The sequence below is a fragment of the Mus caroli genome, chromosome 15 (assembly GCF_900094665.2).
Source record: "Mus caroli chromosome 15, CAROLI_EIJ_v1.1, whole genome shotgun sequence".
NCBI lineage: Eukaryota > Metazoa > Chordata > Mammalia > Rodentia > Muridae > Mus > Mus caroli.
In genome coordinates, this window is record NC_034584.1 from 77,029,366 (window position 1) to 77,041,657 (window position 12,292).

A 12,292-nucleotide genomic window follows, 5' to 3' on the forward strand; every position below is an offset into this window, starting at 1 on the left:
GGAGCAGAAGCTGTGATAGCCAAGGGGCAGGAGCAAGAGAGGAGGCTGTGTGTTCCTGTAATGGGCTCCAGAAGGCAGGGAGCAGGCTTCCCCCTCCCATGCAAGAGCAGGAAGAACTTCTCAGTAGTGGACCGTTTGTTGCAATACAAGGCAAAAAAAAAAAAAAAAAAAATCTGTTTTTGTTTGTAGCTCATCCTCTTTCAAAATAGCTTCCCCGAAGCTGCAGTAGCTTGGCCAGAAAAGCCTCCTCTAATTCAATGCCTTGGCCTTAGGAGGGAAGAACCACACAGAGAAAAGACAGGACTTGAGGGACATTGAGTTCAAATGACTACGTGGGAATTCTTTTTGTTTATCGAGGAATGATGGTTGTTGAGGCACAATCTCACTCTGTGGCCCTAGCCAATCTGGAACTAATAGCAATCCTCCTGCCTCAGCCTTCTGAGTCCTGGGATTACAGGCACCAGCCACAACATCTCATATAAGTGGAAACTCAACCACTGTCAGCAGCAGGTCCATTCTACCTTTTGGCTGTCTTTTCATGGTCTGGGGTGGGTGGGCAATGTAGGATGAGCAAGAGTAAAGAAGACAGGCCACAGAGTTGGTACCCAAACTGCTCTAGAGGCTGCATGTTGGCTCCTGCCTCCTCAGAGTAAAGTTTCCTGGGAAGAATGTTCCTTGCAAAGAAAAATGATCCGATCAGCAGAGCCCAGAGGGCAGGGGAGGCTGAGGCTGAGGCTGAGGCTGAGGCTGAGGCTGAGGCTGAGGCTGAGGCTGACCCTGGCCTGCAGCCTGACTTCTGACTTTTCTGCTGTCTGACTTCACACATGTTGACAGACCTCCCTGGGTTTGTCCCCCTGTTAGTGAGATGATGCTGAGGACATTAAAGGTTCACTACACGCTAATTCCTGATGGTCAGATATAAATGAAAAGGGGGACATGACACAATCCAGGGACAAAGAACCCCCAGTCACCTCACCAAAGTCAAAGTGGCACCGAGGAGAGGCGTTGGTGGACAAAGTGCTCACAGCATAAGTGTAAGGACCAGAGTTCGAAACCCTGGAATTCGAATAAAGCAGAGTAACACATGTCTCTGATCTTATTGTTCCTGCCACAAGACAGGAAGCAGAGACAGAATTCTTGGAAGCTTGCAGGCCAGCCAGCCTGGCATTCACAGCAGTGACAGACAGACAGACCAGACAGACAGACGGGTGGGCAGGCAGGCAGGCAGACAAACAGGCAGGCTATTTCAAACAGGTAGAAGGCAAGGATGTTCACCCAAGGCTGGCCTCTGACCTTCGTAAACTCACCACGGCACACACACAGGCACACGCACGCACACACATGATTTACAAAATAAATAAATAAAGTCAAACAGAGAACAGTTAGTACTCAGCCTCCACAGTGGAGTGGCCCTGGGTCAGCCATGGGCCAGCTGTTAGCCAGGCCAAGGCAAGGACACATAGTGCCTGACAGACATTACCCAGCACCACCAGGGAGTGCACCTGAGAGGGACACCCTTGGAGGTGCGCTGGCCTGGATAAATTGGCCTCTACCCCACAGCCTGTTTTGAATCCAGACCTCCCAGCTTCCAAGGGAGCCTGGAACTAGGATAAGACAGCAGTGTTGACCCTGGGGAGATTCGCTGGCCATAAAATCCTTGGCCTCTGACTGCATTTTAGAAAGTGGAAAGCATGACCCTCTCTAGTGTGGCCCCAGGATGCCGTGCTCTGGCTGCCTTTCTCTGTGTTCACCAACCACCACCAGCAGCACCCAGGGCAGCTCTACCACCTGGCAGATTCAACAGAACGCCTCTACCACAGTAGCCTCGTGAGAGCTGTCTCTTCCACGGACTCCACACCTGACCTCAAAAACATAGCATCCACCCTCCTTATTTAAGGACCAGGGGACCTAAGCTATGCTGTCAGGAAAGCTGTTAACACTGGGGTGAAGACACAGCACCGCCCCCCCCCACAACCCCTTCAAACGCCACCTTGACGAGGCATTAGCTAAATATCTTCTCCGTCCCCGAAGGCTTCCCACATGAAGTCTACAATGTTCAAACACAACCAGCAAATCCCCAGAGACAGGTCCCGGGAATTAGCTGTTCCCGCTGGATGAAAGTCACTCTGATGTATGCGAACAAGAGGACGTGAGAAGGAGACAGACTTGCCTCTTAGCTGCAGGGTCTGGGGCACCAGCAGCAAACAGAGGAAGCACCAGGCTGCGAGCCAGCTGGGTGGGTGCAGGCATCGCACTTGGGCCCAACATCGCAGAAGCCAGCTCTCCATGGAATACCGTACGCCAAGCCGGACACTTGATCAAAGCACGTCCCTCCTTCCTCTTTAGGTCACTGCAGACTAAGGCCTCTGATGGCAGCTAGAGTTCCCTTTTGTGTCCCCATAAGTTCCTCCTCTGGACACCCTTCTGCTTCCTCAAGGCGGTTCCTCTCAGAAACCCTGACCTCCCTCTGAAATAGTGGAAGCAACCTTGGTGAGGGGTTCCAACAGATAAACAGCCTGGGGCTCTAACTCATCCAAGCCACACAGTGGGAAAAGAGCATGCGGTAAGAACCTTGGCTTCCCCAGGCTTCTAGGGCCTCCTCAGTCCCTCGCAGCAGAGGACCCTGTCCTGGAAGCTGGGTGGCCATGCTCCTTAGGTCTGAAACCCTAAAAATGACCACAATCCCACCTGCTCAGACATCCCTGCCATCCCTTGATAAGGTGTCCTGAAGGGTGGGAGGAGGTGGGAGTGGGTGGAGCCTAGGGAAGGGGAAGAATGAAGCTGAGGAGTGGCAGACTGGGAAGCTGAAGGGCCTTAAGCCACTTGTCCCAGCCTCTGGAGGGAATTTAACACATCCTGGAGTGAGAGACAGTAGCTGGTTCTTTGAAGGAACTCCTCTTGATCCACCTGAACTGACACACCTCCACCTCTTCCTCCTCCTCTTCCTCCTCCTCCTCCTAGGGTGGGGGGTTCCCTAACCCGAGTTCACCCCATCCCCACCCAAGAGGAGACACAGGCCCCTGACTGCCTCCTTCCTTATCAGCTCTGCTCTCGAAGCCCCCATGGCGCTAGAGGTCTCAGTACTGGGACAGTGACGGCTTCCTATGAGGGGGCCCATCCTCTGCAGACTCTAGGGAGAACTCTTAAGGTCCTGGAGCCCCGTGTCTGTTTTGTGACCTGAAAGGTAGGGGCTGAGTGGACAGGGGAAGAAAAGCAGCAGGAAGGAAGTTGAAGGCCAGACCTGCTGAGTCTCGACTTTTCTCATTAGAGCCGAGAACCCAAGAGAGCCCTGAGTAGCCCCACCACACCAGTGAGAGACTTCAGCATGAAGAGGTGAAGCAGCTAGCTCACGATCCCGGCAGGTCTGTGGGGCATAAATGAGAAGGACAGATAGATTTTTACCTGGATTTTCTTTGCCACTTGTGCCAGAGTGGTGGAGGCTGGGCATGTGGCTGAGGTTCCCCCCTCCCCAACCCCCTCATATCACCATGGGGGCTTCTGTCAGTACCTTGCCTAAATCCCTTCCCCTTGGCCTCTGCACAGTTAACAGTGAAAGCTGCAGGATGTTTGGGAGCAAGAACCTTGAGACTGCTGTGCAGAGGCCAGCAGCCATAGGCCACCCACCCGCAGAGGAAGACGTATGAACAGAAGAGGCAGCGCGAAGGGGCGGGCTGGGACCCAGGCGGTATTGGCTGTTGATCCATCAAGGTGATACATGATCACAAGTGTCACAGCGAAGCATGGATAATCTGCTTCACGCCGCTCCCCAGCTCCTGCGGGGAGCAGATTGTCTAAGCACTCCGGTGCCATGGTGATAGACGTCATGTTAATGCCTCGGTGCACAGAGGGAGCATTTTAAAGGCATCGGGCTGCGCCTCCGTGAGTCTCCTCATGACTTGGCACCAGGAGATGCCTGAGTGCCAGGCTGCCTGAAACACAGATCCTGGCTTCCCCAACACTGGTGCTGTCCCCATGCCTGCCCAGGTGCCAGCTAGCTGCTCCTCCCTGCCTGTGCTTGGTACTGCTGTGCATCCCGGGCAGATAAACGTCAGTCCCTGACAGCATACCTGCACCTAAGCTGCAGGCAGCGGGGCCTTAAAGGACCCTGCTGAACACCTAGCAAGCCACTCACTGTCCTACCCCCCTGCACAGGTCTTCAACTCTACAAGACTTCATGCCGGTACAGGAAGTTGCTCAGAGGCCAAGCACTGCCTGGGCTCTGGGTGGGGCTGATGAGAACACAGCAAAGGAGGGGAGGGGGCTGAGGGGCTGCATCACTGTGGGGCTCCTGAGCTACTGGGAAGAGGCAGGGACAGACCTGAGAAGCAGAGCCCCTCTGATCCAGGTGACAGCCCAATGGACATCAAACCAAGGCGCATTCAGAAACCTAAGGGTCTCTGTGACTCTCCAGCACCTGTCACCCAGTGCTTTGAGCTGTAGACCACCTGGTCTCCATTGCATTTGCTGTTTTTTTCCTGTCCTGTGCCCCAGGCAGGAGCCGTGAATAAGTAGTAGCAAGGTTCGAAGGTAGGAGGAGGACAGGAAAGAACAGAGACTTCACAGCTCTGGGCTGGGCCTCTGAGCTTGACTTTGTAGATGAGATTCCTGGGGCCAGCACTTCTCAGCCGTGGCGTGGGTCTCACTAGGCACCTGCTTACCCCCCATCTACCCTTTATATCTTGCTGGGCACATCCTCTGCCCACAGCACCAGCCTTCCTAACAGATACAGAAGAACAAGAGCACATCTTGAAGAGCCATGTCTAAAGGGAACAAAGATAATCCAGGACAACTCAGTACGACTGTGTGGTCCAGCCTAGCCGCTGGGGCCACTCTTCACCTCCAACTTAATGGGCATGGCAACCCTATGCGCTGGTATCTGAAATTCCTTCCATTTAATAGGTGCAGAAACGGAGGCACAGAGAAGACAAAGTGATTTCTAACCAGTATCCTAGAGCAGCAGTTCTCAGCGGTCCTCATGCTCAGACTCTTCGCTACAGATTCTCTTATCTTGGCCGGCCACCCCCGACCAAATAGTTACGTTCGTGGCTACTTTGTAACTGTAATTTTGCTACTGTTCTGAATCTCGGTGTAACTTCCTGTGTTTTTCTCAAGGCCTTAGGTGACCCCTGTACAAAGGTCATTCAGCAGCCCCAACAGGGGCTCATAGGTTGAGAACCTCTGCTCAGACTGAACACCTAAGGGACAGACAGCACACAGAGCAAGGGGACGCCAGGGAAGAAGCGAGGCTTGGCTGGCTGGGGAGGATGGCTTTGTGTACATCCCTAAAGGAGGAAGTAGAGCAGGGGAACCTGGAAGCACGTGGTCCCTTGCAGTCCCTGGGAAGGGGGGCGGGGCTTCCGTAAACTTAGACTAAAACTTCCCTAACAAGACAAGTCTCCACGCTAAGTTTACTTCCACCAATGTTTCTTGTTGCCAGGCAGAGAAGAGAAGAAACCAAAGAAAGTCCTTTCTTTTCTTTTTTTTTTTTTTAAGATTATTTTCTTATTATATGTAAGTACACTACAGCTGTCTTCAGAGACCCCAGAATAAAGCATCAGATCGCATTACGGATGGTTGTGAGCCACCGTGTGCTTGCTGGGATTTGAATTCAGGACCTTTGGAAGAGCAGTCAGTGCTCTTAACCACTGAGCCATCTCTCCAGCCCCCAAAGTCAGTCTTTTCCCCTCAGAGTGCCCCAGAAAGGGAGCTTGGACCCAGCCACTGCTGCCTGGCCTGGGTTTGGAGGTTTCTCTTGCAGACACAGAGGTACTAGGACGAGAGGATCAGACCCCTGACCCAGCTTCATGTCACCTCTTCCTTCCCAAGACTCCAGCTCCCAGAGAGAGCTATCAGCAAGGAGATCCGGGCTGAGAGTGGCTACTATGCTCTGACCTAATGGTTTAGGGTGTCAGGGTGTCTAGGGTCTCAGTGGTACACTCCTCTGTCCTGTACCCCACTCGTCCAACAGTGGCAATGGAAAGTTCCCATCCTGGGAACACTGGGCTCACATTTGGGAAGGATGCTCTCCTATCCTGTGTAGCTGACCTGCAGGCTCCTGCTGAGCTGCACACCAGGCCGATGCGTTTGATCATTTGATCAGATCCTCACCAAAACAAGGCAAGAGAGCTGTCCGTGACCCCAGGATAAACACCCATACAATCAGGAGCCGACCCTCGGTGAGCCATCTCCTTACCTCGGAGGGAATGAACTCCGCCATTAGAGGCAGGCAAACCCATCTGGAGCCCATCACCCTGCATGCTGATGGGAGGTTTCTGCCCTGGCAAGAAGCCCAGGCTGGCCCATCTCCAAATCTCACCTCAGTTCAGGCTGCCCTATATCTTTGGCTGTTCCTTCCATTTGAGACCTAGTTTTAAAGGCTTTTCATCTACGAGCTACTTCCATTCTCACAGAAACATTGTGTGGGAGGAGTTATCATTGCCCCTAATTTACAGATTAGAAAACTGAACTCAAGTTCCACTGCAAGGACGAAGGCAGATAGGAACTTGGGCTCCTGGCTCTTTGGCCCCTGTGTGTTCTTGCATCCTGCAGTCCCCCTGGTTTTCCCACCAAAGCAGCTATCCTAACTCTCATATAGTAAGAAAAATAGAACAAATGACTTGTTTGGAGGTAACGGTAACAGACAGTCTAGGACAAGCACCTAGGGTTTGCATGTTAGATACATAGACGTAACATGTCGAGAAATAATGAAAGACAAAGGTAACTCCCTTGTTCAACATTTCTTCCATGTAACAGCATGCACCCTGTGGGGCTCTTTGGATGGCTTTGTCACTGGAAGAAACAAGCACCACCCAGGAAGCTAATTGCTGGAGGTCCGGGGGAGTAGCTGTCAACCTTCTGAGTCTTCTACCTCGGGATTTCTCTTCTGACCATGATGGACAGCCCCAGGACTGTTCTTTGCTGATGGCGCCACCTGGTGGCTGGCATGGGAATGCCCTCGAAGGAGACTCCCGTGTCCCTTGGCTCTCTAAGGAACCTGGGCCACCCAGAGGCCAACACCTTGCCAAGTTAGACCCAGACATGAATGGCAGCAGGGTGGAGTAGTAGAATAGAGGTCAGGATCAGGCAGTACACAATGTGCCAGGAAGACTGTGGAACCTAGAGCAGGGCCCCAGCGTGCCTCTCGGAGGCGCTTCAGCCCTTCCTGGGGGCAGGAGGCCAATTCACTTCTTCCAGACAGCTGCTTCTGCTGGAAGCACTTTCTAGTTTTTTCTAGAGCCTCCTTCCCAGCTGCTCACTGGCCGCCAGGCAAACCCCTCCCATCTTCTGCAGGCACAACTGGGGACTTTCCAGGGGCAGTCTCAGCCAATTAAGGAAACAATTAGCCTCCCCTGAGGCAAATTCATGCTTTGTCACCCACAGCACTCTGGTTCTGTGGGACTTGTGGGCACAAGATATGTGTATGTGTGTGTGTGTGTGTGTGTGTGTGTGTGTGTGTGTGTCCTACCTTGAAGCTGTTTGGTGAAAGATTTAAAGAGACAGAGGTGAAATCACTTGACAAAAATAAGTCATAACAGAGACAAGTGTTAGCTGGCTGCTCACCTGTGAGCCCAGTACTTGAGAGATGGAGACAGGAGGATCAAGAGTTCAAGGCCTATGGTGGTGGTGGTGGTGGTGGTGGCGGTGGTGGTGGTATATGCCTTTAATCCCAGAGGCAGGTGCATCTCCATGAGTTTGAGGCCAGCCTGATCTACAAATCGAATTCCAGGAAAGCCAGGGCTGTTACAGAGAAAGACGTGTCTGGGGGTGGGAGTGGGGGAATTAAACAAAGAAAAAAGAGTTCAAGACCAGCTTAGGCCACATGGGCCCCTGTCTCTTCTGCAGGCAGCTGGTTCCTTGTATCGGTCCCTAGATGGGAAGGCACTGAGGAGTTGCTTCTAGCAAGGATTCCTCAAGAAGACATGAAGGCTACAGACCTGAGTGGTCTGTGCTGTCTGATGAAGGACTGTAGGATGGGAAGGTGGCAGGGGAGTTTGCAGGACAAGAGGTGGAACAGGAAAGGGAGGCCATGCAGGAACTTCCTCCACCTGCCAGGGCGGCTGAAGGTCATTGCAAGGGGTGGGGTTCAGGAAGCTGGGCAGCTACAGGGGGTCTCTTAGGACTGTCCCCAGACTTAGCCTCATTCCTTAGGAAAGTTCTGTCTCCTCTGTTACCCTCCCCTCCTTCCTCAACCTCCTGCCCTCCCCTCCTCTCCACTTCCCTTTTTCCTTTTCCCTATGGCTGGGGCAGCCTCTCTCCCAGGGCTGCAGAGAGTGTGTCTAACCTACACATCTGTCTCGCCCTCAGAAACCTCAAATCCAAAGCCAGCAAAGAATGTAAGCCCAACTGTTTTCAGGGATTCCTTCAATGACCCTCAGGGAATTCTGGGTCACTCAATGTGGGGCACTATCCTAGGTAGGTATTGTTCTGGCTGCCTGCCAGGGAGGGCAGAGCCGTTAACCGGCTCACCTAAGTCACAACTCCCTAGGAACCCAGCAGGAAACAGCTCAAACAAGGTCCAAACCATGGCGGCGCCCCCAGGCCAAGGTCAAGGCATGACTAAGGCTCTTCAAAAAGTTCCTAGGGTAACTGTAACACCAGAACTCAGGAGACAGAGGTAGGAGGACAGAGCGAGAGTTTAAGGCCAGCCAGACGTGTGTGTGTGTGTGTGTGTGTGTGTGTGTGTGTGTGTGTGTGTTCTTAAAAGGCAGGGCTGAGAGGCTAGGGCTGAAGTCATGTTTCTTCCCTTGAGCATCCTCTGATGAAAATTGCATCTAAGAGTGAACAGGGACCAGAGAAGCTGTTCCTGTTGCTGTCTGCAGCCGGAGTCTGTTTCTTTTTTTCTTCTTTAAATGTATTTACTTATATTCATTTGTGTGCGTGTGTGCATGCATGTGCACCTCAGAAAGATCTAAGACCCGACTTCTGATTCTTCTCTCGCCCTCTCTTAGATGTTGTGGCCTCTGGTAGCATGCCTACCCTATATATATATATATATATATATATATATATATATATATATATGTGTGTGTGTGTGTGTGTGTGTGTGTGTGTGTGTGTATATGTGAGTCACAGGCAGAGGGCAGGGTCAGTGGAAAGAGGAGCTGCCTGTGGCCTGTCCCTCCAGTCAGCTTCCCCATATTAGTGAGGGGAGGCCTCTGTGACCCTTTATGCCTTTGCCCTGGATGGGTGGGGCTTTTCCTTGGATCTTAAAGCCTTCTTCCCAGTACACCAAGCAAGGTCTCCATTCTTGCCACAGATAGGATAAGGGGGTCCTGGCTCCCCTCCTTCATCTTTCCAGGACACCCTGAACCCTTAAACCTTCCTGTTCCCTACCAAGAACACCCCACCCCACCCGCTTGCACTCACTGCTGTCCAGCTGGGGTCTGAAGGGGAGGGAAGCTCGGAGTCCGGGAACCTTGGAGTCCTCCCTCATGCTGGGTCACACAGTCTCCCTGGAGTGCTTTCACTGCCCCTCCCCCCTGAGCTTGGGCTGCAGCCAGGTAGCTGTAGAGACCTCCAGTGCCTTGAAGCCCTCCTTCCTCTGCGGACATGGGTGGCCTTTGGTGGCAGCCCAAGAGGCTGTCTGATGTGTGCTTCCCACTTGGCAGGGCCTGTCCTACCCTTTAGAGAACTGGTCAGGGTAACCCTTAGGAGAGGGGTTGTGTTGGAAGATCCCTTCCCTTCCCTTCCTCTCAACCTTAAAACAACCCCCTGCATACTGATATTGACAGTTACTACTTTGATTCAGAAAAGCAAGCAACCAAACAACCAGCTGGGGAGATGGCTTGGAGGATTAAAACCTGACAACCTGAGCTCAGTCCTAGAAAAGCCTGGTGCTGTGATGCTCATTGGTAATCCATTGGTAATCGACAGGGAGAAGGAAGACAGAGACAGGAGAGCCGCCCAGAAGCTCACAGGCCAGGCAGCCTGAGCAGACAGCTCAGCCAGAGAAATAAGTGCAGTGCACATTTCTTTAATTCCAGCACTCCAGAGGCAGGTGGATCTCTGAGTTCAAGACCAGCCTGGACTACAGGGCAAGTTCCAGGATAGCCAGGGCTACCCAGAGAATCCCTGGCTTGAAAAAAAAAAGAAAAAGAAAAAGAAAAAAGGGAAACAAAATAGGACTATAGGCCTTTACAATAAATATTGTCTTCCATTCCGTTCTAATAGGAATAGAAATCACTTTACAAAGTTTAAAAGGTGACGACACCATGAACATAAAGCAATTCAGACAAGGGACAGGTGACCATCCGTGTGACACAACCCCATCTTATACCCTTAACACCTCTTTATGTTACAAGAATTTTGTAAAGCGCCCCTCACCCCTTTTTTGAGACAGGGCTTTACTAAGTACGTCACCACCCCTGGCCACTTTAAAAGCAAAACACGACAACCCCCAAACCAAGAAACAGGGTCACATGTATCCTGGCTTCAAACTCACTGTGTAGCCAAAGATGACCTTCAACTTCTGATCCTCCTGCCTCTGCTTTCCGAGTGCTGAGATTACAGGTGTGTGCGGGGCATACCTGGTTCATACAATGTCTGGAATCAGACCCAGGGCTTCCCGCAGGCTCGCCGAGCATCCTATGAACTGCACTGCGTCTGCAGCCCTTCGCCACGCCATAGTCCATGGAAAGGGTTTTAGCTTTTGGGTCCAGCTTATCTCTTGTAGGAGCAGCACACATTCTGGCTTTGTGGCATGGCGGGTTTTCTGAATGAGCGCTAATCTTAAAATTCTTTGGATGGATCCCACTTACACCCCACATTGCTTTGAAACCTCCCTGCGGGAGCCTGTTCTGTTAGCTTTGTTGATGTCAGCACTTCATGCCAAACCAGCAAGAAATTTAAATCCTTTCCATCCCGGCCGTTGATTCATTCTTCTTTCCTTCATGCCTCAGTGGGAATGTTCTGGAAGCCATGTGCACCCTCAGACACACAGCAGAATAACTGAACTGCACACAGAGGTTAACTTCGAGTCCTATGGAATACTCCAAATGCCAAGTTAAATGTGTTCCCAAGTCAGTTTTCCCAAAATATGCCCTAGCTGGCCAAAACCATCCGGCTGGGCGGGAGTCGGGAAGGAGAGAACTAAGACTTGAGGCTAAAAGGAATCGCATCTGCAAGCTTTGAGAAGCATCCGACCCTATGAACACGGTTGGAAAGAAGACGTTTTTATCGCAAGTACCCCCCACCCATACACACACACAAACAAAAAAATGCAGTGTCCAAATGTTGCTTTGAGGCAGAGTTTCACTATGTGGTCTAGATTGGCCTTGAGTTCAGTATGTAACTCAGGCTGGCCTCAAACTCATAACCCGCCTGCCTTTCCCTCTGGAGTGCTGGGATTACAAGCATACCTCCACTCCTGGCCTGCCTACCTCCTGATCCTTCTGTCTCTCACTCAGGAGGCCCAGCCTCTCAGTCAGCCTTTCCCAGGTGATAATGGTTCTTTCTGCCTTAGACAGGTGGTTTGGGTTCAAGGTCCTAAACCCTGCCACTGGGCAAACTGTCCAGGAGGCCTGACGTTACTTCCTTCATTGGTAAACTGAAAATAGTCCCATAGTCCCTGTTCCCTGCTGCAGATGTGCCTGTAAACTGTGAGTGGCCACGGGTCATAGGGGGCATCTCACAGAGCACTGTAAGGTGGCTCAGTTCTGTCAGAGCAGAACTGTCAATTACTGACTCTACTGGGGTAGCCTGGAGCTCATGAGTTTCAGGGTGGTATTTCTAAATAGGTCTCTGAACTCACCTCCAAACTGGGCTGGAGGCCATGCCTCCAGAATCCAGAATCCAGTGTCATGCTGGCTTAGCCTAGGCATTCTGCCATGCTAGCCACAGCTGCCTCAGCAGACAGACTCCAGAGGTAAAAATCTGAAAAGCCTCCTGCAGTTCTTCAGCTCAGGCCTGATGGCTGACAAGCCCCTCCTCCTGCTGTGGAGAACTCCAGCCCGCACTTTCCCTCCAACTCAACCCACCCCCTCTTCATCCTGGCATCAAAAGCCTGTTTGATCAGCTTTTCATCCATTTTCTAAAGATTGTGGCGACTGAGGGATGTTCTGAATCTCTCAGAATTATACATACTGCACCCTGGCCCTGCGTCAGGGCAGCCACGAGCCTGACTTTGGGTGGCTGCCGGGCTCTCTGACAGTCCTTTATCACTCATACCCCTGAGGCCCCCTTGGCCCCTGGTCCTCCCAGAGTCATCGTGAGGACAGGGTCAACACAACATCTGCAGAGGGTCGGGAGCCCTGGGCAGAGATCAGATGTTCCTGCACCTGGGGTGAGCTAGGAA

At 52.1% G+C, this 12,292-nt stretch overlaps 1 protein-coding gene across 2 annotated transcripts in view; it reads right to left on the bottom strand.

Annotated features, from left to right (window-relative positions):
* Nfam1 (NFAT activating protein with ITAM motif 1) overlaps window positions 1-2,456 on the bottom strand; it is a 35,270-nt gene extending 32,814 nt beyond the window's left edge. The window contains exon 1 of one of the 2 annotated variants that reach the window (XM_021183261.2): window positions 2,171-2,456. In XM_021183261.2, the coding sequence (XP_021038920.1) occupies window positions 2,171-2,288 (118 nt within the window). In that variant the 5' untranslated portion in view covers window positions 2,289-2,456. The remainder of the gene's footprint in view (window positions 1-2,170) is intronic. The other variant, XM_021183262.2, reaches the window with a different exon arrangement.
* Window positions 2,457-12,292: the final 9,836 nt, after the last annotated feature.